The 27,047-nt window shown below is 39.2% G+C and overlaps 1 protein-coding gene across 21 annotated transcripts in view; it reads right to left on the bottom strand.

Moving 5' to 3' along the window:
- LRRFIP1 (LRR binding FLII interacting protein 1) overlaps positions 1-27,047 on the bottom strand; it is a 116,544-nt gene that overhangs the window by 19,249 nt on the left and 70,248 nt on the right. For 7 of the 21 annotated variants that reach the window (XM_075027888.1, XM_075027889.1, XM_075027869.1 and 4 more), the window contains exons 9-18: positions 25,105-25,161; positions 20,792-20,872; positions 19,475-19,519; positions 18,477-18,542; positions 14,747-14,824; positions 5,927-5,959; positions 4,977-5,102; positions 3,549-3,620; positions 1,207-1,377; positions 161-253 (exon numbers count right to left, since the gene is read on the bottom strand). In XM_075027888.1, coding sequence (XP_074883989.1) covers positions 161-253; positions 1,207-1,377; positions 3,549-3,620; positions 4,977-5,102; positions 5,927-5,959; positions 14,747-14,824; positions 18,477-18,542; positions 19,475-19,519; positions 20,792-20,872; positions 25,105-25,161 — 822 coding nt within the window. The remainder of the gene's footprint in view (positions 1-160; positions 254-1,206; positions 1,378-3,548; positions 3,621-4,976; positions 5,103-5,926; positions 5,960-14,746; positions 14,825-18,476; positions 18,543-19,474; positions 19,520-20,791; positions 20,873-25,104; positions 25,162-27,047) is intronic. The other 14 variants (XM_075027884.1, XM_075027885.1, XM_075027886.1 and 11 more) reach the window with 10 other exon arrangements.

Genomic DNA, 27,047 nt, shown 5'->3' with positions numbered 1-27,047 from the left:
CTATTAGTCAGCTCTGAACCCGTTTGGCCTGAAACACTAGTATGTCTTCAGGTGAGAAACTTGAGTAGGGGATAAAATTCCCCATGCCTCACCTTCTACACTCTTACTGCTAACTGGGAACATACCAATCAAAAAAGCCATTAAAAAACCAGTTACTTACTGCAAGCATTTCTTCTCTTTGCTTCAAAGCCTCTTTGATTTCCATGAACTGAAACTGCAATATGTTATGAGCATGCTTCTCCCTCTCAAATTCCTATGAATAATGAAATATTAATTACATTTTTATTGATCAAAAATAGCACCCCATGAAAAAAAGAAAAAATAAGCCCAACCACAAAAAAATGCTTACTGCAATTCAATTCTTGAACATTCCTCTAATCATAATCCCACAAGAGTATAATTTTGATCTTATTTGTCCTTTTTCCAATAAACTATTATTCCATCAAATATAGAAGCGACAGGCATAATTTAGCCAGTTTTGCAAGTTGAGCAGCATGCCGGCAGTGAATAGCTTTTACACTCAAGTCCTACACACTTCACAGATGAATGGATGGGAATTTAACCCACTCTTTCCACATAGCCATGTACTAAAAGTTAGCTAGACATTGCAGACTTTAAAAAAACCAAACAATATCTTTTAGGAACTATGTGTTTTGAAGTGCACTATAGTCAAATGCCCCAAGCTAAAGTGCGTTCTGAAAAGCTAACACAAGCCACAGCTTTATTATTTAACACCAAGCCACTAGCTGTCAGATGCTGAATTCATGCAAAACTTAATTCAACTCTCAACCAAGTGGCTGCCTTAACTATATAAACTGGACAACTCTCCCATGGGACTTCTGAAGAGAGCTTTGTGTGTAAAAATACTTAAGAAGAAAAAAATAAGGAATCCTCCAGAAGTCACTACGAACAAAACCTTTGAATTTAAAGATGGAATATAAAAGGACATGTGATAATATCAGTGTGGCCTTACCATATAAAGCATTTCTTTACTTCAGAAATGGTTTATAAGACAGAAACTTAGGGAAAATTTCCATTTGTATGATCACAAGCACATAATGTGCTGCTATTCCACTTGCTTTAATAGTAACTAAAACAATAACATATTTAAAACCTTGAATAATAATTTGATTGCCTCCTCCCAAAGGTGTCTGGCCCTCAGAAAATCTTTCCCTGTTAAATAACATGCCATAGCTATATACATACTTTACTTTTTTCTTCATATTGCCGCCTGGATTCTGCCAGCTGTTCTTCTAACTCTAAGAGCGCATCCTTCAGGGTATCTACTTGGTACATGAAATTTGTTTTTTCATTGTCTAGTTGAGCATTTGACACCATAGCCTTTTTGTATTTCTCTTCGACTTCGGCTAGAGAGTCCTGCAAAGAATAAGCAACCAGTCAGAGTCAGTTATAAAGGACACTTTGCCAACCAAGACCTTCAATGAGAAAATTAAATACTAAACCACAAGCATGCTAATTACTCCTACGGAAACCAGTGCTAATCACGTGCTAGAGAGGCTTACCAACCGTCCCAAGGTGAGGATAACCTTCCCCTGTGTTCCCACCAGACTTCTGTTTACCAGCAAGGAACCTTACCTCAGGACGGATAAAATGTTTCCTGTTCTCTGCTGCTTCAGCTTCTGCCTTCTCAGAGTTTTCTTCCTTCTCCCTCCTCCCCCTGCCCTTGCATGTTGGCAGCTCAAAGCAGCTGCTGAAGATGACAAGTTGGAATTTTTTTTTTAAAGGTAAACTGGCCTTGATTTAAGATCATTTTAGATGATCTTAGGCCTTAAATTAAGGCAGTTTGACAGCCACTTCACACAGATTTCAGAGATCCTTGCAGTGTGGGAATCGCTAAATATACTGACTCAGGAATTAGAATTTGCCTTGAAAAAGCTGCAGCTTTTGTGACCTGATGTATCATTTTTCATTAGGTTATCACATCTCTTCCTTGCAAATTTACCCCGTAAGATACAATTCCCAGGGTCTCAACCCCCCCCCCCATCAACTTGACCTCAATATAAGATACTGAAGTATTTATAGCAACACATGATGGCAAAATAAAGATCAGGATTATTTTCCGTGTTGTGCAGTCAAACTTTGCAGTATTTGATTTTAATAGAGAAACAAAATACTTACATAAACAAAACAGTGCAAATATGCAAACAAGGAAGACACTCTTGTAAATATTTTAATTTATAGATCAAGCAATTTCTCTCAGAACTTAATTCTAATAATTACATCTAAAGCACAGGTGAGTTTCATATACTTCCCTTCTCATTCAGTCAATGGAACTGGGGATGACAGTGGTGAGATGATGACAAAATTAACTTCGAACCTGTTCAGTTTACATTTCTATTGACAAATAAGACAATTTGTCTTTAAGGACATGAATTTATACAGTTCCAAACACAAACTGTGTTTGGTGCACTTTCCAGCCCAAGGATGAGAAATACCAAACAAAGGAAAGCCACCAGAATTTGGAAACTATGGCAGGATCAAACTTCAGAAATTAGCCGGAAAGGAAGTATATGCAAGTAAGAAGTTAATGTATTTGCTGCACCACTCCTTCAGCATGCTACATTTTGTCTTCTTAGCATTAAGCGATGTGGCTTAGGTACAAATCACCACAAAAGGCAGTCTAAAGGACATGAATTGAAAAATGGCCTACATTTTTTATGCAGTGTGATTATTTTGATACACCTGCTACACAGTGATCAGGGAAAAAAACCCAGATTTTACAGAAAAAGGGCCAAACTACTTTTTTTCCATTGACAACTCAAGATGGCAGCATCTTCACCTGTCACAGCATTGAGCCGATGACACAGTCAGCAATTAATGCTAATATATGTTACATTCATTATATGCCTGGATGTCTACATACATATTTGCAAGACTGCCTTTTCCAAAAAATGCAGCTGATGTTGCTGCTCACTCATGAGGTGGTGGTACACAGATGCACAAGTTAGCTGTTGCACCAGAATCTGTTCATGGCCAACCGGTGTGAGCATTCATGTAACAAGCTTTGTTACACAGAGTTTTATTACAAGAATCGTTTAAGGGTGTCTTCTGTGATCAAAATATGAAACCAAAATGATAGTCACCACCTCGCATGCACAACTTTCCAAAGGCACGCTGGACCTTATCAAAACAAAAACCTACAAGCTTTTAAACTCTAATTTTTCATAGCACTGCAGGACATGAGTTCTAGTTCATCTTCCAATATTGGTAGATTTCCTAGATTAGGAAACTATAAAAAAAACCACTAATAATTTTAATTTGCTAGCAAAATGATTACCTTCTCAAAACAGCAAAGACAACATGCAATAGTAATCAGCAGCCTTTCAGTTAACATTTGGAAGCATTTCTCACCACAATCAGCTGAGGTCAGAACAGATACTTTTCCAGTTAATGAAATGCTTTTCACACAATTTACAAACCCCTCCCAGAAGAAAAGCATGCAAGGTCAGTTCAAGGTCTCACACTGGCATCTCTGAATGTTTAGCTAGTGTTAATGATCACACTCCCAGTCTGCAGGAAACCAGTACCTTCATTTCTTTCAGTCCCTGCATGTATTTGCCTTCTACATCCTGAATCTGGTCCTTTAACTCATAGATATCCTGAGAGAAACAGTGAGAAAGGTGAACGATGCCACTGAACTAATGGACAGAAGCACAACTGATGGGGAAAAGCAGGTAGTCAAAATTCTCATTTAAATATTTCTACCACACAGGTTAAGGGGTCTGATCCTAAACTGAAGCCTTGCCAGACAATGAAATTTCTTGGTTGGAAGTTTATGCTAATTCTGCTCTGCTTGACTGGAAAAAATGAAATCTTCAGCATTAAGGACAAGACACAGACCCAGCTTCAAAGCCTCCAAGTTATATACCCCAGCCACACAGCCCTCCTCTATGCCTTTCATTGATTATCACCCTCTTTTAGGAATGCAGGTATTAAGGGTAATGGCTGCCAAAGCAAGCCTGAAATACAGGCTGTACAAGAGACGTAGGAAAGACTACATGAAAACCATCCGTCACACAAAATTTAAGTCCTATTTCACAGTCTCAATCCTCTTTTGTCCTCGGTCACCAGCAAATGGCTATCTTTCAGCTGTTTTACAGTGCTGAAACTGGGACAGACCTGCTTGTATCCGAGGTCCTAATACAAATTGCAGCCATTTTAACTGGCTGTAATTTCAGAAGAGTTGTAAGTCATATGCATGAAAATTAACAGAATTCAGATTCCCCATTTTAAAATAGTCTTTAGAATGCAGCATTAAAAAACAGATTACAAAAAACAAGTTCGCTATGGACTACCCAGACTAGCACTCAATGATACGAACACTGGATTGCATAGCTATTTGCTATTCAAATGTGTCTAACTTCATGGAATCAGAAATTAGATTACAAAATACAGCCCCCTCCCCAAATTAGCATCCAGTAAGTGCAGTGCTTCTTGCATTATTTCAATCCTCCTATCTGTGTTCTATATTGAGTCCATTTCCTATTTCATTAGGTTAGGATGAGATGTGTCTAATATGATCAGTCTGTTCTGCCATCATATGCCATAGGACTTTACCCAAATTTTCCTGCAATACACACTAGTTTCCCAGCAGCATCTCTCTAATAAAGGACTTTTTACAACACACAATTCATTTTGCCCAGAACTGCCAAAAGGGGGAGACAAGATATTTTCTTTTTTGGAAGGAAGTCTAAAGTATATTTAATAATATCCTTTAGATAATATTAGTCTACATAATAACAATGCTGGGGACAGTCCTGGTTAGTATTAGCCTGTCAGTCCCAATTCTTACTGCCAATTTCTATAGTCAGTAAGGGGAACATCAGCACTACTTTCAAGTAATCTCGTAGTTTATTGATTCATCAGATGCAAGGCATAAAAACATTCTGATCAAAAGAGCCATAGTTAAGAGACAAGATTCCTAACAATTTATGCTGGTTTTAAGTATTTCTTACCTTTATTTCTCTAATAGATGCCTCTGTATCAGCTGAGATAGACGTATCCCCACTGCCTCTTCGTGAAGAAGTCCCACCCAGAGAAGCTAAGGTAGCTGCTGATAAACTTGAAACAGTACGTGCTCCCTACAATCACACACAGTTAAAAAAGGTTATAATTTTTTTTCTATATAGGCTGTGGGTTTGTAATTTGGATTTTTTGGGGGATAGGGTTTTCTTTGTTTATTTTTGTTGTTGCTTTTTGGTTTTTGGCTTTTTTCTTTCAAATACACACATTACACCAACCCTTACACTTAAATTATGCAAATTTTCTTAAAATGTAACTTTCAAAGGAGAGAAATCAGAAGATCAAGATTTAACAAGGGAAACTAATGAGAAAAGGCTGATCAGATGTATTTAAACACTACTGATACAGGAGTTTGCATGGCACAGCTTCTAGACAAAGTCTTTAGGGGCTAGTATCAACTTGCCAGATATTTTCAAAACTTGTAATAATACATTTTGTGGATGCTTTTGACTACCCCTCAAGCTCCTCTCCTTGCATGGATATTTATCTATGCTGTAGCAGTAGCCACATTAACTGTTTTACTGTACTGAGGGTTCTGCATTAAGCCAATTTCTCACTACTGCAGTATCCGCCACTTTTTTATTATTTATTTATTTATACGTAATACCATAATTAAAATTTAATAAACAAAACCAGTATTCATGTGGCTTAGCCTAAAGCAATTTCAGCCAACTGCTGGTGCAGGTCTACTTAACCTGTGAATAACTACAGAAGTTTGAAAGTTTGTCTTAAAAAATGTAGTAGTAGAAGGCTCTAATAATTCAAAGTTTTGCCCCATAGTGGATTTTCTAGAAGATTTCTGTACACTTACTGCAAGTTCCACCTACCAAAAAAACCATGAAGAAAGCAGTATTGGCAGAATAATTCAGAAGATCCTTCTTACCTTCTCAAAGTCTTTTTCTGGCCTTTCCTCAATCTGTAAAACAAAGATTTAGAAGGAATCATTACATAATAAAGGACAAGTGACGGCAGTAAGATATCAGAAATGGAATTCTTAAACCTGTAAAAGACTTCAATAGCAATATCTATCCACTCAAAAAGCAGCCAGCTTGCTCAGTCCTGGCTGGCATCTCAGGGCGGAAGGCTGCACAATTCACCTCAAATTTCTAAGCAGTACGTAGTTAAGTGGAATATACTCATTGATAAAAAACTATTTAGTCTATTAAATAAGACAGAGGAACACTTTTTTTCCATCTTCTACATTACAACGTTTCAAACATGAAGATGGCACTTGATCTATGAGTTAACAATGAAAGAATACAAAGACCTACACGGGCAAGAACTTAAAGCCCCAGATGTCTTTCCCTGGACATAAAAGTAGCTGTATGAAACTGCTGTGCTGACATACACAGCTACTCCTATTTACTTTAGAACAATTTAAAAATATGCCTCAGATGAACCCCAAAGAGCAATTTACTCAAGTAGAGAGGTTAAGTTTTTTAATTGAAAGATCAATAGGATTTCCAGACCAAGATAGCTTCTTGAAGTTACTTTTTTTAATGGACTTTAACTAAAAGAAGACTACCTCTGAAGCCTGCCAGCACACCCTCCCCCATTCCAAAAAGCAAGGTACGAAGTTAGACTTGAAGGACTGTACTGTGTCTGCACCGTTCCCAAAAGAAGAACCACCGGGGGGGCAGCGGGGGGGGGGGCAGCGGGGGGGGGGGGGGGGCGGGGGGGATCTAAAGCTTAAAACTTCTGTTAAGTATTCTCCACTCAAGACAAAAGGTGACTGTGACTTCAAGCAAAGATCCAAGTAAGGCTGAGACTACAAAAAATGACCCTCAAGTCAAATATCAGGGACCAGTTCAAAGTCTAAATAAACAGCTCTGTTACTGTTTCAGTACTTCACTGGAATTTACTAATTCAGAAGAGAGATCTTGCACTAAAACTAGTCTAGAAGAAACAAAACAGAGCCAAAGTAGCATTTAGGAGTGCAGAAAATTATCATGGATACAGACAGCTTAAATGCTTAAAAGAAAGTTACAGAGCAAAACCCACATACAACCTGAACAGGTGTCTATCTTTCCTTGATGGGAACCATCCTATCAACTTTTTCCTGCTCTGAAACCAAACTAAATATACAAGTTCCCAAGAGCAGGAATTTAAAATCAAATGTTTTGTCATAATTCACTTTGCTACTGAGGAGAAAGAAAAAAAAAGCGCGTTTCACAACAGAATCTTTTTATAAGTATCTCCATCTAAAATGCAACTAAGTGTAAAAAGGACTGAATGAAATGAAAAGCTCAGCAGAACTCAGGAAGTCCTGAACATGTCAACCTTTTCTGGGAACATTCAGCACCACAGTCAAGATGGTTTCCCAAAAGACTTCTAGAAAATTAATGGCTTCCCCAGATCAAGAGCCTAAGAGCCAAAGGGAATAGTGTTTTTGAAATGACTGAAAAGAAAATCAGGAGAGATCTGATTCAGGGAAAGGCAAGGGATAGTTGAGGTTAAGTTACTAAATTTCACTGAAAACACACTCCAAAAGTACATCTCTTTCCAATCCAGTTCACATTTGGCACAGGGTTTTTTTCTTTGAATTATATGGAGTAATATTTAGATGATCCCACTAATTATTCTTCATATTATTCATGGTACCCTATTAAAAAAAATCCAAGAACTGAGAGGTACCTATTACAAATCAGCTTTTTACACCGACAACATATCTCATATCATAAATTCCCCATGATTAGCATTAAGAAAATTTAAGACTTAGGCTTCAAAGTAAAATAAGCCAGACTTAAAGCACTAGATACAAACTTTGCAAAGGCACTGAATACACAAAGTACTTGGGGGGGGGGGGGGGGGGGGACGGGGACACACACCAAAAAGCTCTGAATTTGGATGCAGTAAGAGAAGGTCACTAATGAAGGCAGATACTTCAGTTCAGACCAAATAAACAAGATGGACTGACTTGCAAACAGCCTCTTATTTTCATGCCAGACAACTCCAAGTGGTGGATTTGGTAGCCTTCTAGCCCAGCCAAACACTATGTTGTTGTTTATTGAGACAGCTATGGCAGTGTAAATATTGACATGTTACCAAAGATTAGTGCATACACGCGCACACACACACACACAAATCTACCTCCAGAAATTTACGTACAACCTTTTGCGAAGTCTCCCTTATGGGTTCTGGGCACAACTCAAAATATTATTTTCCTTAAGCCATTTGCAGAATGTCCTCTATTTTCTGAAAAAATGTGCAATCTCAGTTTTTAGTAAGATAAAGAAGGGAGAAAATATTGATACTGTTTTAACAATGCATCACATGAGTCAAATAAAAGCTTCCATTTACAAAGGGGAAAAACGTTGAAGACAATGTGGTGAGAGAGATGCATACAGTGGACGTTTCTACTCAGAGCACTCATAACCATACCTGTGAAGCTTGCTACACATTTATTGCAAAACAATCTTTCATAATTCTCTAAGGCGGCATAATCTTTAATAATTACAGCTATTAAGCAACTTCTAAAATTGAGGTGGTTTAAAAAAAATACAGGAGAATTCATTTTCTCTTGTGATACATGCATGTGATACACACATGCATTTGGTGCCATGAATAGAATACTCAGAGCATTTTCTCCTCAAAAACAGTAATTACCACCACCAATTTATTTAAATATTAACATTTAAAAATTTAATCTGTTTTGAGAAAAGCCAGTTCCTCATTCTAACATAGTATCCTTTCATCACAAAGATGCCTCCTGAGACACAGCACTTTTTAAAGCAAAAAGTCAGTCTGAAACAAGCAGCATTTAATTTTATAGTTACGTGGCAACGATACACCAAAAGCTGTAAAGAGTGTCTTGTAGAAAGACAAAAGTCTATTTTAGATTAGTACTTTATAAGGCTTTCATTCTGCTCATCTTTAGATTAATATATTCACAGTATCACTCCTTTAAAAAGACAAATCATGATTTCCAACAGCAGTCAGCCACCAGAGGGAACTCCAGGCTTTCAGCCTTCACCCAGTCCCCTACAAGCCCTTTGGTATTTGATCCATTAAGAGATCAAACTGAGAAAGGTCAGGAAAAAAATGTTTATTTTAATTTGAAGTTGCACAAAATTCTTGGCCAAAATACTTATCTTCTGCACTGTCATTCAATAAAGAATACGGTAATGATTAAATAGACCGAAAACAACCTCTCCACCTTCACAGTACTATACTCAGCACAGCTTTTCATACAAATATACTGGCTTTGGGAGTTTTCCATATAGAAATATAAAGGACTAATGGAATACTTGCTAGAAGAGGAGATCTAAAGAGGAATTCACCTAATAATACCAGACCTGTAATTTCTAGAAGACTATACCATTTTTCATTTCTACAAGGGTATGGGTCTGTCTCTAATCACAGATTAACTTCTTCAGCAACAATTTGGGCAATTTGCACTTTAGTGTGTAAAAAAGCAGGAAAAGGAAGTAATTTTCCAAAAGACTCCAGCACACACATCTTTGTTTTGGCAAGGGGAATAGTTTGCTCTCTGCAAAATAAGTACAGTGGGATCAGAGTTCAGCCTCTTCTGACAGCGCTTTCGGAATAAATCCAGACCCATGTTACAAAAATGTCAGCAATATCAGAAGCTTACCGCAGCTGGAAATTTAACAAGAGCAAAATCATCCCACAAGTCTATATATGGAAATATTGCCTATTTTTTCATAGATAATAAAAACATTTTAGTATAATGTTTGAAAAAGTATTTCTCTCTACTCTGCAGTCAACTAGCAGGTTAACCCCTGAAGCTCTTTGCCACTGGTGACTGTCCAGGCCAAAATTAGAGCCCCCGCAGCACCATCACAGTGCAACCAGTAAGACAACTCTCCAACACCTACTGAAAAGACCAGAGACCCTGGGACAGTTAAGCATTATACCCCACATGCAAGTGAAGAGATCTTGCATTAACTCAATGGAAGAATCAGGACTAAGGCACAATTTCCAGCTTCCAGCCCCCTAAACAAGGCTAGAGAAGAAGGGAAATCTCAAACACTTGCTGTTTGGTAGTACCACAGACCACGCTCAGGTATGAGAACAACTTCAGAGTGTTCAATACATGGCTGCCACTGCTCAGCTCCATCCAAGATCTTGCACTTAGATCAACTTCCTCATAAAAGCAAGGGAGTTTTTTTGGTGACAAATCAAATTAAGATCATTTCCTGCTCTTAAAGTAGTACAGCACAGTTCGAAATGGAAATACAGCCCACACCAAAGAAAAATTCTTGCAATGGGTAGTGCTGAACACAGGACTGTATCTACAAGAGCTGGAATTAAAAAAATAAAAAGTACTGCAGTCAGTATAACCCCTCCCACAATCCCCATCTTACCAGTTTGATCAGCTGGGCTGGGGCAAGAAGCAACACAGAGAGTTCCTGCGTGTTTTTCCAGTGAGAGCCACCTTAACACTAGCAATTAGCAATAAGCCTTTAAAAGTCAGCAGGGGAAAACCACTGCTGAACTTTCTCAGGTCTAAAGTGGATTTGTCAGAAGTATCCTCGCTCAGGAATGAGTGTTATGCCAAACATCATCACTCAAACAAACTTATCAGCCTCTGAAATGCAAGTTAGCACTGCAGCAAATCCTCACTCTGGAGGGGCCGAAAGCACACCCAGGCTGTCAGTGGCTGGGCTACGATACAAGCCTACTGTAAATCTTTAAGTACAGAGGAAAGGCGGCAAAGCTTGTGCATGCTGATAACTGCTTCCATGAAAATTAAGACCGACTGTCTTCATTTTATTTCTGGTGAGAATACGATAAGCTTCTTCAAATGAAAGAGCTATTCACAACTGTGTATTCACAGCCGTGCATTAACACATGACCTGAGGACTGCGCACTTGCTAAGTGGCACTTGCATTTTCAGTCTTGCAGTTTGTACAATCACGCTGCTGTCAGTACTAGCCCACCTGGCCAGGCTGCATGTCGACTGCTTGTTCTTGCCACCTGAGACTCCACAAAGAGGGAGAGAATTAATATGAAAGATCATCTTCTCAGGGTAGAAAACCACGCCCAACTTTGCTCAGAAAGTCTTCAGATAAATACTGTTGCATTCTGAGGCTACTTCAAATCTATAAATAATTGCTTTTCACTAGTAGTTTACTAATTTAGAAAAAGACAGATTCCAGCAATTCATATTAAAAAGCCCATCACAGCCAAAACATGGCACTAGCTCAGACACAAGATTTACCTCCATCTGTACAGATGGGCCTGGTGTTTGCTTTCAGTAGTCTTAAACCTGTACTTTATATCAGGTATAATGCTTTAATATTAAATGACACATTTGCATATCTGCAGGAACCGCAAGGACAGCAGACAATAATTACTGGGGATAATGGGAAAAACACTAAAGAAAAATAATCAAAGAGCAAACTTCATGCAGATATAGTGAAATCTTAAAAATACATACAAGGACAAATAAATATTCACATGTTGTGTTTAAGTATCTTCCTGGTTTTTACTGTATCACAAACATGGTAACACAAATGAGAACACAAGCTGGCAAAGCTGTGTGCAGCAGGAAAACTACTGTTGCTTTTTGCTCACTGTTTAATGAGCAGTGATAGAAGGGGGAAACAAAATTCTGAGGAAAAAAATTAAGGGCTGCAATGACAAGGTATTGTACGCTTTAATTTAGAAAGTTAAACTGAATCATTCTCCATTCTCAATATATAATTTCTCATGATAGTTAGTCAGGCTTGGGAACAGTTCAGGTTCGGTTTTCTGCCTAATAATGCCCATATCATAAGAAAATCATATTTAACTTCAGTATTAAGCACTTGTGATTACAGTACATGGATTTTGTAAACTATCACACTCTCAAGTGACATAAGCATGCTGGAAACTCAGCTTTTCAACTCAACAGATATTCCCCTTTCCTTCCTCCTCCACCAGCCATTTAAAAAGTAAACTTGGAATCAAATCTTTATGTGTGTAAATGTCAGAAGATATATAAAGCAGACTCAAGGAAGCATATGGCTCGATACAGTAAGGCAGGGAGCAATTCAGTTTTGCGTGTTAACAATATTAAAACAGTTCTAATGTAGACTGCTCGTATAGATAAAGACAACCACTCTTTTCCTCTCATAAGTTATCACCATTGTCTGAGGAGCTCTTTATTCTTCCTTTAGGAGGTCCAAGCAGATGACATTTTGGGACTACGAGCGGAAGTGATACATTGCTAAGCCCACTGAGAAGACAGAGCTCTATTTCGGCATCTTTCCTGTCAAGATCAAGTACACAACTGGAAATGTTATCAAAATGCCTTGAATCCTCTGTTAGTAAGAGGCAAGACAAGTGATTCCTTACTGTGAGTTACAGGAAAAGGCATTGTCTGTTTAATACAGGAAGAAAAAAAAGGGGGGGGGGGGGGGGGGGGGAATCACAAGATGCTGCTGCATCAACCCCACATAGTAATTAGAACTTTTAAGAGCAATGCCACCCTGTTAACAAGGCTTGTACTACCTTGCATTAGGAGAAGCAAAGACCCTGCAGTGGTGCCTTTTAGACCCACTATAGCATTAACTCTCAGCTCTTCTTCAAGGCCACTGAAACAACGGAAGCTCTTCAGCTCTTCATACCCCGCAATAAACTACTAATTAAAAAAAAAAAAAAAAAGTGCCTGTTATCTCTTTGCAGTGCAGATTCAGCTTGGCAGCTCTCCAGCATCAGTGCTGACACAGCTAACCATCTCCAGCCACTTGCATACAAACAGTCCAAAGTGTAAGCAGAGAATTACAAGACAAAAAATCCCCTATAGCTCCCAGGAGGGGCAAGCTGCATTTTGTGATAACTGTAAGCAACTTGCATGAATACCTCAGACTGCATATAAAAAACACATAATGGAAACCAACATCAATGTATGGGTACCCAACTCTTACACTTAAAGAACTTCAGTGGAATCCCTGGTTGTTCTGATTATTTTTTGCTTTGGGGATAATTGAAATTCAGTTTGCAAAGCCACTTAAGAAGTATTACTAATGTAAGATATATACTGCAAGAACTCATAGCTCAGGGACTCAGGTTCAGGGACTAATTAAATTACTGATTTATTTATAGCTCACTGGCTGCCATACATTATCTGATGAAAACCCTTTTTTTAAAAAAAAATGAAATAGTTTTAAAAAGTGGATGTACCCTTGCTTTAAGAAACACCAATACTTCAGAGCACATAGCTTTATTCTATCAGTTCCATTTTCTTTTGCTACAGCTAGTTTATTCAGCTCTTTCTCACTTAGAAGGAAAGGGCTCACTTGATGATCAAAAGGCTCGCCTATTCCCTGCCTGATGACAAGAAGTAACCCTGCGTGGCGAGTTCAGGCACCTTTCACTATCCGGATGCAGACCTACTGCACAGTTCTAACTATGGGAGAAAACCCCCTTAGTGCACAGGTTTTCAAATCGCAGGCTGCATTTGAAGGGGGAAGCAGCATGATTGGGGGGATCAGATACAAAGCAATTCCTTACTGCAGAGCACGTGTGTGTACTGAAGAGGAACACTCCAAATGTTGATGTTACAGCTTACCATGTTGCATGCTGTGGTAGCTTCTTTGATACTCCTTTTTAATTAGTCCTTAAGGCAACATTTACAGCATTTATGTTTCAGCTCCTCAGCAAAGCAACAAAGCCAATACCATGTTACGACTAGAGAAGCACTTTGTGTGTGCTCATTTATGGTATCATCCTCCTTATCACTTTGTATCTTGGGGATGTGGTAGTTAATATGTGAAAGGTCCCAGCAGAAGGAGCACATTAAAAGTTCACAAGGACGAACACTTCCATGTAGCAAAGTCAGCTTGCCAAAACTCAGTGCAACACTTCAAAACTCACTCTCCGTGGAAGATTAATTTTGTTATAGACTAGTTTACTGTAAGCTTTACATTTTCTCTAAGAGACATGCTACTGCAGTCGGCCACTGTCAACACACTATCAGGCTTCGCTCTTAAATTAATGAGGAAAGATATTCAGAGTTGTAAACAGCTAGATGGAACAATCACAAAGAGAAAGCAGCAATATGCCACTGAAAAAAAAAATCAAGACAATTACTTTGTATCTGTAAAAAACAGGGGAAAAAGTCTTGTCTTGGTCAACTACAGTAACAGGGGTTGGACAAACCTTTAGCATTTGAGCCTTGCTCAACCACGACTACTAGGGAATTCATGAAGACATGCCGGCTACATGTAATCCTTCTAGCACTTCACCATGCTAAAGACTCTGCAGTGCCTGGTAATCTACAGCCCAACAAATATGCTCAAATCCAATCTCTGGATAGCCCTGTAGCCTTGCAGCAATACAACATCAAAATACTGCGAAACAGAGAGAAACTAAACTACTTGAAAGCTGCAGTAAGATTTAGGGTCTCCTGATTTTAATAACCAAAGGAGATATGGCACTCGCATCAACAACCCAGTCTTTTTCACAATACCCTTGCCAATGTGCTTTATGCCCAACTTAGAATATAATATAGCATTATCACGTGAGTCTGAAGTGTACTTTCTATTGCAAAAACGCGTGCATCTGCCTAGAAAATACTTCGGGTTTGTAATTTCTCATCTGGTTCTCCCCTTCTTTGTCTTAAACATTGCCCAGGAGGTCCAATTAATACCATAAAAACTGTCTCATGAGGGATAGTGGCCTCTTTGTACAAAAAAGACCTTGAAGAACAGAGTAATTAAACAGTTTAGGAACAAAGAAAAATAGAGGAGCTCACCACTGGACTGGCCCGAGCAGAGCTGGCTCTTGAGGATGCCCGAGATCCTGAACCAAGGTAGCAGCTGTACTCAGAAGGCTGTCGCAGGTAAACCAAGAATAGCAAGCAGAGAAAAGAGAAAAGCATTAGAATTGGGAAGGGAAGCAAGAGAGGATTTAGAGCATTACATCTGAAGCTAGTTACAAAAATGGTTACATGCAGTTGGACAAAAGAATAGCAGTGAAAGTCAGAGAACAGACACCTCGACTGTTAATTTAAAAATTAAGGCAAGCAGTAATTCCAGCTGATGGACCAGGCAGAGTTTTGATTCAGTTCTTAGAATGACAGAATACTAATGACTTATTTATATATCTTAAGATACCAGTCACAAGTAAACAACTCTCAGTCTCTATATAAAAGGCTCAATCCTACTACTCTTCAAGAGCTCTGAGGTTCTCTGGTGAGCCTTCTTTCCACGTTTCCAACATAGTGCACATATAAAATGAATCCATGCTCCGCAGGCCAAAGCAAGAAACATCCATCTACGTGGTGATTAAAGTAGAAATTGAGACCATCTCAAAGACTGAGTATATCTCCTGTTTTTCCAGCACCTGCAGTCCTCATACCCTGCCAAGGAAAGTATTTTAGTCCTTCTCAAAAGCAAACACCTAAGCAGTGATGCAGAACAGACAGGGCTGACTTGTTGCTGACAAGGACAAAGAACGTGTCTACACTGTTTCATTTCCAGAAGTTTTAGTGCAGTGGAAGTAGAGAAGGGAAATGAAAGTTTAAAGCGTCAGGGAAACAGAACTAAAACTTATTCTGGAAATGCATTTTAGACTTACTCCCTCTATTTTCACATATTTCAGAGTAGCAGCTTCACACTCAATCTTTTATTTAGATGTACTTTTAGAAAGAAACGTAAGCATATATAAAAGGGAGGTTTTGATACATTCAGAACAGAAAGGAATTAAAGAAGTTTCTGAGGTTTACCGGACATGATATTTTTCCTATTGCTACTACCTCAAGGCAACTGTGAATGTAGCCTTTTTAAAGAGGGATGTCAATCTGTCAAATTTCACATGCAAAATTTGTACCGACACAAGGGCAGAGGCACTTCAGGGACAGGAACAAACATGAGGAACTGCTCTTAGCAGCTTAGACTATGCTGCTAATGACCTTCATGAGTTTATTTTATTGGTGCTTCAGACTGTTTCTCAGATACAAACCCACTGAATTCTAAAGAATTATCCTGCTTTTAAGATGCACGTACTCTGCCTTTTTTTTAAGGTTTCTTCTGTTAAGTTACCTGGCTGCTACAGGAATCACCTGGACTCCTCAGCTACAGAGAGAGCCAGGTCTTCACCAAGCTATTGGAGGACTGTTTCAGCATCATTAGCCATGCTAACAAAGCAGCACAATATTAAATGAAAATAAAGCTTACAGTACTTATAAATGATAAGAGGGTAAACTGGAAATAACCCCAGCTACAGTACAACCGTAAGCTTAGTTACTAACCACAAAGCATTACGTTCCAAGACACAGAGCCCTTAGCAAGCCCCTGAAGCAGGGCAGAAAGTGATGAAGCCATGTCCTCCAATGTCTTACGTGCAATGACACTGGCTTCGTGAACCTTCATGAAATACTGAGCTTCATTTCAGAGGTGAGAATACGCAAAATTTAGAACTGTACTGCACACAGTTTATAACTATTTTCAATCACAGCCACTTCAATTCCTAAATTAAAACCACAAAGCACTGAAGTAAATATTTAATTTTGTTTTCTTATTAACTAGTTCCAGCACAGAAGCCTTGTGCCATCACTGGTGTTTTATGTTTAACATAACAAGGATGTAGAATAAACTTGAAACACATAACAGGGAAAAAGTGTAACTACTGACAAGTCCCATATCAACGCTTCATGGGACCTATTTATTCCGTAGTTGTTCCCTGTGTATTGCAGGGTAGAATATGGAAGCAAGTGCCACTTCTTCAGCTGGCTGAGACCAAGCAAGGCCAGTTTCAGCCTCGCCCCCTATATTCACCTGTCATCTCACCATCCAAAAACATTCTTTGGGGACAGCTATCCAAATGGCACACCCTCTACACATTAAAAGTGCTATGAGGTTCAGAGACATTAGAATAACCACAGATAACTTGGTAATTGTGACAAGGCCATTCCCTTTGAGGCAAAGGCCTCGTACTTCAACTCTCTCATTATTACAAATAATTGCGCAACATAAACTGGAAAGGCTGGGTTATACATAGACTTCCAAATACGTGTGGCACAGGGTGGGATGGAGATGGAGAAAGGGGAACAAATCACTGGCGTTTTATTCAGTGTTCCCTGCTCAAGCCATTAACAGTGGCTTAAAGAATTGTAAACAGTGTTTGGGCTCAGAGCCCGCTGTAAATTATTTCTTCCAAGAGTAGAAGTGTGTCATCTGGACCTTTGAGAGACTTAATCTCAAACAAAAGAAGACATCCCATACAAACAAAGGGCTACAACCAGCCCAGTGCAGCCTCAGTGGCAAATTCACTGAATTGCAGGCTGCCACAACCACCCAAATGGATAAGTATTGATGAATTTTCCAAGGCAGCCAAATGAAGACAAGCCACAATTGTGAAACAAAAAGTAATTTGAAGTTTAACATCAGTAGCAGCAAGATGCACAGCCCAACTAGTGAATCAGTGTGATTGCCTTTTAAAGACTAAAGAGCACTTAGTAAACATTCTTCAAAGTTTGTTTCCTTCTCCAAGCTAATAAAATTGCAACTTTTACAGTTAAATTAACAACAATGCTTTGTCTTGAGGCTTTTTCCTGTTATGGTCCTAGGTAATGTTTTTTTCATTTATTAGGGCTTTTTTGTTTGTTTGGGTTTTTTTATAATCAGTGAAGGAGTTCAGAGACAGAATAAGCAGTGGGTCCACAAAGCAGAATTCTTTTTCCCCCAGGCAGATACAACAGCAGATGTACCACCTGGCCCAAACGCCCACCACAACACGGAAGACCCATCTGAGAAGAGATGAAGGCATTTTCTGCCTTCTGATCTGTAAACCGAGTGCTGCAGCCTCTCTTTTTTGAAAAGAAGCAATTTGTATTGTCATTTATCATCTTGTCTCTCCCCATAAATGACAAAGCCCTCCACTCACAGGAGCATGTATTTTGAAAATGTCGTCACAATTTGCCTGAGACAGCTACAGAATATAAATAAAAGAAACAAAACCAAGCAAGTCATACATTCACAAGGATTCTTTACTTCATGCTGGCAGATAAGTGGTAATGATGTAGCACTGGAGAAGTGGGGTTTGGGGGTTTTGTTTTTGTTTTTTTTAAACTACATTATTCTCAGTTTCAAAAGAAGAATTAAGTCTCAGGGAGGGAAGGGACTTTATGTACCATCTTTCCAAGGTGTTTTAACTGCAAACCAAGTGCAAGGCAGAGCTGAAATTGCCTCACCGCAGGAGGGGGGTGGGGGGGGTGGGGGTCGGGAGTGCCCAGCGCCAAGCTCTGTCAGTGCTGCCCAGAGCCAGTCTGCGTGAGGCCAGGCGTTACAACAGCAGATAAATCACTACTTATTATTTCATGGAAGCTCACAGAAACGGTGCTTGTACTTTTGCCTACAGCAGCAGGCTATGAGTTTCACACAGTTCATCTTAAATGTTTCTCAGCCCAGAAAAGGCTGTGTTCTCATACATACAGGTTACTGGAGAACAGACAAGACAACAGGGAAACGCAGAAAACATCTTACAGCACGAGAACTAGAGGCACTATACCGACGACTCCCGCTGTAAACGCTCTCGTCATACACAGACGCCTACAATTAAAAGACAGAGTCAGAACAGGACTGGCAGACCTAGTTTCTGGTTTCAGTCTGAAGCATTACAAATTCACAATGTGCAGCATGAGGGACGTAGGGGAATGAACAGTATGTGCAAGGACAGGGACATCATCTGTACGCAACCACAAGCAACATGCAAGTGAAGATCTAACACAACCTGAAGTCAGTGAGCTGGGAAAATGCCATAAGGCACATGCAAAATCTGACACACACACACAAACCTCAAGTCCATGACATAGTCATGCATTTCTAACTGCTCTCCCAATCATCAATTCAACAGTTTATACTGCCTACCAACAAAACGGCTACATCAATTCTTAAATTGTTCAAATCTGTTTGATGAACTTCACTTATTAGCCAGTTCACTAAATTAATAAAAGAGGAGGAAGATGCATATTTTAAGACTGCCTCCAGTTTAACATATAAATGTATGGCTCAGAAAACACAGGGGGAGTAGGAAACTCTACCTTTAAGCTTTGAGAAAAAAAATCTGAGAAGCTCATTTTAAAGTTTAAACAAGAACAGTGGAATTTGACTACAAAAAATTTTAAACAGATTTTTGTTAGTTGTTACACAACCAGAAAGAATTGATGTTGCCTCTCTCCGGCCTGCTCCTGCACGTTGTAGCTAATACACCAAAATGAAGACAACTGTCTCCATCCAGAGAGAATTCTGCAGCAGCATCACAACCCCACAAGCAGTGGTTGCACGCTTCCGACAGGAATAAAAGGAAGGATCAGCAAATCTAGGTCTCTACAAACAGCATCGCACACGTGCATTCAGATGAATCAGACACCAGAGTGTGAAATAAATGGACCCAACAAGAACTACAGAGGTAAGAGACAAGATATGCATGGCTGAAGGTGAGTGGCATTGGTATTTGTGTTTTGAGCATTAGTACAACAAACCCTGTAACTTCTGGCTGGCAGGGCATCACTGTACAGCAAGGAGGGCTGAGGAAGACAAGCACAAAACTTTTTTGCATAGAAAATGAAACAAAAAAGGCACCTACAGCAGAATTAACCATCTTGATAAGAGACTAGGATTATTAAACTACAACAGGAGGAAACCCAGTACAGAGAGTATTAGTCATCTGTGCCATAAAAGCATTAGATCTCAACTCCCAAAGACTAAGAATACCAAGCAGACGTGCACTTCCTACAGGAAGGGAGGATACGACAGTAGGCAAAAGCAAAACAGCATAATTTAATTTTAGGTTGTTAAGTTGTTATTGTCTCTCACACATTTGTGTATAGCAGCCAGAAAGGGTGTTTCTCCTCACTTCAACCAAAGCCAGAAAAAGAGCTACAGAGACAGAAGTGTTTTAAGATACACATTTTAAGTGTTTCACACAGCTGTAAGACCATCTCTTGTGTACTTTATTATTAAACAAAAATGCAGAGAAAACCCAAATAATTCAGGACAAAATTATGAGTGCTTAAGTCAGAGCACCATAAAACAAATTATTTCGCCATTAGTAACCATCACTCACAAGATGCAGCAATTAAGCTCAGAGAGGATATACTGTATCTGGCATAATTAGGTGCAAGAGATACTCCAGCAGTGGTCCCCAGCCACAGCTTGCAGGCAATGTCCTGTTGCAAGTCACCCCCCTCCTCCACATCTGCAGAGCCCCCATCACTGGCCACCACAAAGCACCAGGCAATGTCCTCGTGCTGCTGCCCATCGGGCAGGACAGGCTGCAGACCACTGCTCAATCACTGCTTTGCTAGCGCCGGACTGGCTGAGCTCTGTCCACACACAGAGGACAATCCAACCTCCTGGGTGATTTTGAAGCTTCAGTGATTTTCTTCTAGCAGTCTGTGAATTACTTGCTTGTAATTTCATTTTATGTAGACCGGATTGTTTTAAGCTTGTTAGACTGACATGATGAGCACAGAAGTTGCCTCAAATAGAATAGAGAACTTCAGTCAATTAAGATTTCCCTTATTTTTCCAGACCAATTGAGGCCAAAAGCAAACAACATAACTGTAGGAAAGGGAGGAGCAGCAAAGGAAAACTAATTGTGCTCATTTTAAAACAACTTTCCATTACTCACTCCAATCTTAAAAGGTCTGGTTTGGTTTTGGTTTTTTAAGTTTTACTAAAAAGAGCTACAGAGACTCTTGACAATTGGTCCAAATTCATTCCGAAGTGCAAGAGGTTGTATTATCCAACAGAAATCAGAACAAGTCCAGGCCAGGTAAAGCCAGAGGGTAACAGACCCAATTTCCATTTTGGGAAGAAGGTTGAGATGTGGAAGCATAGCCGCTGTTGTGAAGACCCAGATCAGAGTAGTACGAAGCCTGCATTAATAACAAACAAAAAAACCCCTTGAGAACTCAGTTTTGTAACATGAAGGATTTTCTAAATTCCTTTAAATGGGAAACAAAAAGTAAAATACGTGCTTACAAATTGCAAGGAGTCAAAATGGTCAAACATGCAAAAAGGAGATAACTGCATTAAGAAAATCACATTAAAGATATGTGGATGTGTGAAAATTGTGTGCCCTTTCCATTTGTAAGGTAGAGATTTTTTTACATAAACAAAAGGCGTTTCCTCTATCCCTACAGCACCTTATGCACAAAATAACCATTTAGTTTATTTTCCACTGAAAAGACTTTAAAACCTCACATTCTCTCCTCCCTTCTCGTTGCTATGACCCAACGTGACAGTATGCTGCAAGGACATGGTTTGTATGGGACTTGGAAGAAGATACACCACACTTCCAAAAGCATATACTCAGTTCATGCACCTAAGTTTCATCCTAGCTCTAGTTAAGTGAAGCTGTATTTATCAATTTATTTATCATACTTCCAGCTTCTGTAAAACAGAACAGACAACATCAGTTTTACAAGATGCTGGAAATGTTAGCTTCCAGGTTCAAACTCAGAATAAATGGCTGCATCACAGCTTCATACCTAAAAACTCAGGCTCCTGCCTTAGAGGATTTATTTCTTTGCGTGTGCAGTCCCACCACTGCAGACAATAGAGTGGATTGCCACTGCCCATCGAGCACTGCAAAAATGTATTAGTCGGAGAGCAGGTCAGTTTCCTTCTGAATTCTTGAGGAGTTTATGCCCTATAAGCTAAAGCCACAAGAGATGCAGGAGAAGGTGTCAGGACAACTCTGCTGGGAGACAGAGAGCAAAGCCAGGGACCAAAACTGTTGGATGACCCCATCAGAAAAAGTGAGCCGCCCACAGTCAGGTATGGCAAGACTGAATGCAAAGAAAACTTTCCTGTAAGAAGTGAGACTATCTAAATGAAACACCTTATTTTATGCAGCTTCCTACCTAGCATCTAGCCAACCTTGCACTTTTGGTCCACCTATTTGGATGGGGAGATCTTAATTCAACCTCAAGTTAAATACCAGAAGTACCAATAGTGACTGACTGACAACTTCAGTGGCCTTAAAATCACCTTTACCCTCTGAAATACTACCTTATTTATCTAGTGTGATATACAACATCTCCATTCATTCCCCCTAGCACCTGTACTGGAGCGTAGGATGCCAGCTCAGCTTTTCTGCTGTCGTGTATTATGTGAGAACTTCTGCTGCACAAACACTTCAACACAAAGCTGGCACGTAGGGCTTGCCAGGGTGCAGGAAGGCTGACAGCAGTAGGATATCTATAATACTAAGTGGAACTCAGTATTTTGGTTTCCCAAAAGCTTTAGGAGCATGCAACAATATATTATGAACAACTTAAGTTGTTATAAACAGCTGGTTTTAACATGGAGTGATATTTTAATTTGCAAATGAAGGTCTGTTTTCAATGCAGATCGGAAATCTGTACATAAGACATGCATCTCACAGAACCAAAGGAATCAAGAAAAATACAGGCATACTAGGAAGACTTTGTATTTTCCTTATTTTCAGAAAAATGGCAGCCTAAAACCACATCTAAAATATGATAAAATAGCCTGCCGTGCCAGGGACAGATGCAGCCCTGAGCCCAGCAGGCAGAGTATAAAGCTACACCAGAAAGGCATGCTTAGAAGTGAGCACAGGCTGCCACAGCCAGCGTGCAGGGTTGACAGAGGAAATGCTACCTCCTTGCATCCCCACCCTCACGAAATTTCTTCTGTGCTGGCTCAGTCTCCTGTAACTAGCCCTGCAACAATACACGAGTTGCAAAGGTATTTTCAAAGCCTCCTAGGCTCTGTTTAGATGCACACTGGTGGGAATGGTTATTCTGAAAGAGCTCCACACCTCTACCTTTGCTATGCTCCAAAGCTCTCCTTTTACGGCCGTCCTCTAACATCCTGCTTCTCCAGTCATTTCTTATGGGGGTCTGGACAACCAAGACACTCTGCTTTTAGTAGTCAGCAACTACTCAGCTTTCCTACAAGCTCTAACTAGTCCTTGCATCATCACTAGAAATTATGTAGGTGTTAACTCCATTTACAAGTGAGGGAGATCTGCGGCAAATTAAACTTATTTGTTCTTGACACTGGACTGCTCTCACTGCAGGCAAACATATCTGTGGGTAAGACACAACACTCACAGGTATATAACTGAGGATAAATTATTGTCCAGTCTCAAAAATTTAGATCCCTTTCTGCCTCATTATTCCTGAATGCCTGTAAAATAACTTTCACCGAAAAGAAAACTGAATAAACTGAACTGAGCTTAAAGAAATTACTTTCATTCCCACTTAGGGAGTTTGTAATCCACACGTGGACTACCCAGGCACATGGCGTTATTAATTTTTAAGGAATCAAGACGTTTAATTGCAAGTACAGTGTACAAACGCTGATCTCCATGTGGACATCACCCCATTTTGCGACTTAAAATTGGACACCTATTTTGGAAACAACTATTTTATCAGCTGACCCACCACTTCCTTCCTGACCTGAAGAATTCTGCCTCATCTCTGTTTTTCATTGTCACTTTGGCAATCTTCACAGTTAGGTTTGGGGTTCTGGAGAGAGTATTCCTAAAAGTGAATACCAGACAGACTGGCATCAACTGGTTTTGGAGTTTCAACTATTTCAAGTCACCCCCAAACTCTCATCCCCCTTCTAAATAATGATTAGTCTGAATTACACTTAGTAATGAAAACAGGAACTAATGATGTTGCCATAATTATGCCCTACATACACTAAACCTCCATGCTACAAACCCTAATACTCAGATGATTTTAAATTATTTAAATGGAAACCAAACAACTTCTTTTCCCTGGATGACTTTGTTACATATATTTTGTTCTTCCTGCAGTACTTGGAGCTCTGGAATATGTCATTAAAGAACATCATTTTTCAGAAGCACTACATAATGAAGTTCCTTGAACTTGTCAAGCAGTTCAGCAAGAGTGCCAACAACAGGACATACTGCTTTCTTAACAGTTTAAGCAACAGTATTTCATTTTCTCTTACCCACATATACAAGCAAAATGCATAAAAGTATATGGAAGCAACAATTTGAAACAGAGATGGAATATAAGGTCCCATTTCACTATATATACAAGCGCCTGCTTTTAACTTCCTGCTTACAAAGTAACTCACTGAAGTCTATCTCATGTTTAGCATGTATTGCTCAAACACTTAGCTAAATGGAGTCTTAAAAGTAGTTTATTTTTCCCCTAAACATAGAGCTTTAGTCTGCATACCACTAAATTTCTTTAGATGTCTTGATAGCATAAAGATCAACAGGCTCTGAGCTTTTGTCTGCCTTTGTTAAAATAAAGGCAAGGAAAAAAAATGCCAAACAATTCCCCTCCCTGCCCCCCAGAGGTTCTGCTTGAGGCAATACCTTTAAATAATTCGCACAAACCCCAATATTTAACAAAGCAGGCCAATGAATTCCTGCAATTGACACAAAACACTTGTGCTGGGACAGAAGGGAACATTGTGACCCACATGCACACAATGGAGCTAATAATTAAGCTGGTTTTGACAAGAATACTTTTAGAAATAAAAGTACATCAATGGTAAGTAGCTAAGTAGTAACACTTGCACTGGCTGTTCACCTCTGTGGGAGTTTCCAGACACCCTAGGAAACAGTTTATAAAGGGGGGGAAAAACATTTAGTTAAGTAAACTTCAAATAAACAACACACATTTGGGGAAAATTCAAAATCCAAAAATCCATTTTACATATGCAAATCTCAAGACATGGACTAAATTCTAGGTGAAGCCTGGGAGTGTCGGTGTTAGAGCACAACATGAACACATTTGCACAGGATGGAAAACAATCGTTCTGTTGTCCAGTACATGGAAATCCTCCATGCCAGGTGCTGCGAAACTATCTCCTGTCACAATTTAACTTTTACCCAATTTTGTTTACAAGTTAAGCAGTTCTGGCTTCTAAGTTCTACTTGTACCAAATTCGGAGACTTCCCTTCCCACTCATGGCCTATTTTTTTCTTTTTTTTTTAGACGCTTATTGCTGCACCTCGTGTCTGACAAAATGCAAATCCCACAATGTGCGAGACAGGAAAAACCTGCTTTACCACAGAAAGGAATTTGCTAATTAGCTTTAATCCCATTAAATAGAGCAATAGATTTTATAGCAATATAAATCATCTACTAACCCTGCTAGATTTTCTACTCTGGGATGATCCATACATGTCTTCCTCATAACCATTGGTCTGTTATGGAAGGAAAGGAAAAAGGAAAAAAAAAAAAAAAAAGGAGAGAAAAAAGTTGACACACACCCAAAAGGGAATTTTTAGCAAAAGTCATCACTTATGAAAAGCAAAAGCAGAGACAGAACTTTTCAAAGATACACCAGGAACAGGAGAAGTACAGGACTAGGTCATGATTTCAAACATGAGGACATGAACATTTGTGTGTCTGTCAGCACCTGTATACCAGCCAAAAATGTCAAGGATACTCCTACTTGCCTTTCTTGACCCCCTTTTTTCTTGTTAAGAAACACTTTTGCTTCCCCTATTATTACTGCACTATAGCACCTGTCTCTTCAAACACTCTGTGAAGGGAACACAGGACAAAATGGGACACCAGGGATGAGAGACTACAATAAAAGACATTTATCACTGTAGTTACTTATACCTCTGGCAGCTAAGCAATTAAAAAGCAGCAAATTGTAGCTGAAGAATTACTTCTAAGTTTATATTTGAGAAATTCAGTTTAATAAACATGCAATGCTGTATGCAATCTCCCTTTCAGCTTTCCCCAATTACATCAAAATTAAACCCAGACAGTGACCATCTGCCGCATCCAAGTATTTTGTGTGGCTGTCCAAAGACTAATAAGAGATTTCAGTCAGTTCAGCTGTCCTCTGTCATGCTCAATAGTTTGCCTTGCTGTCATTAAGATGTTTTCTCTCAAAGGAGAAAAAACAAACAGGCTCAGAATGAGCATTTCACAAGCAGGGTCCCTACGGCAGCAGGGACAGGAATAAAAGAAAACGATCACTACCATGCAGTTTCTAGTCTGGAAACAGGATGTTGAAGAAAAGAGGACAGACCCAACAGTCACCTCAATCAATACCATTAAAAGCTCAGATTTCTCAAGCAATTCACTATTCTGCCACCACTTCACAATGAGGCCTGGTTTAACATCAAAAATGAGGAAGCACTCTGTGTATTTGGGGTGGTTTTTTTAGTGGAAATTTAATTACAATTTCTATTCAAATTAAGTTTAAGTCCAAGTTTTAATGCATTCCAGAAATGAAAATCCACTAAACCCAATCTGAATCAATTTCCAAACAAAATATTTATCATATATTATACAGTGGCTTCCATGAAAAATCAAACAAATTAACTTAGAAACCAGTTTAGACCCAAGCTAGTAAAGCAACTTCTGGGAAAAGCTTATAGATTCTCTACTGAAACGTAGTATTATCACCACAAATGGAGGGCCAACATCCAGTTTCTTTTTTCAAGAAGGACTGATTTGAAATACTGCTATAGCCTTCTTCTCCCACAGCTTGGCTTCTTTCCAGTTTTTACTAGGTTTTTTCTCAGGCTCCTTGAATTTCTCTAACACTTTCCTGAAGAATGGTTAAAATGAATCTTCAGCAACTGAAGCCAACACTTCAGCTGCAGCTTCAACAGCACCATGCAGACCAATTACCTCCACTGCCCCTTTCATCACTACACTGAGGAATTGTTTGTCTTTTTTCAGCAATGTAATATTAATGATCTGAGATTACGTTTAGTTATCTGAACCATTCCTATGCAAAATTCCTTACTTTGTAATAGTATATTTCATTTTTCCAAAATGTGGTATTCCTCATTTATTTTTACTATCATTCAGTCTTGACAAGTTGTCTCCTATTCATCAACAGTATTTTTATTCTAACTTCACATGAAAGTGCCTTCACTCCCTGTACTTAAGGCATCTAGGCAATACAGACTCCTGTAGAACTGTTTTCTCCTTTAAAAACAGATGATGCTGTCTTCGATGGGAACAGACCAGATGAGATCCTTTCCAGCTGTCTTGTTTTCCAGAAATGTTATTTTTCAATCTAACTGTGCATTTGTCTTACAAGAAATAGATCTTGCCCAAG

Source organism: Buteo buteo, chromosome 5, assembly GCF_964188355.1.
Source record: "Buteo buteo chromosome 5, bButBut1.hap1.1, whole genome shotgun sequence".
NCBI lineage: Eukaryota > Metazoa > Chordata > Aves > Accipitriformes > Accipitridae > Buteo > Buteo buteo.
Note: the sequence above shows the minus strand (reverse complement) of the source record. Positions and strands in the feature narration are given on the sequence as shown.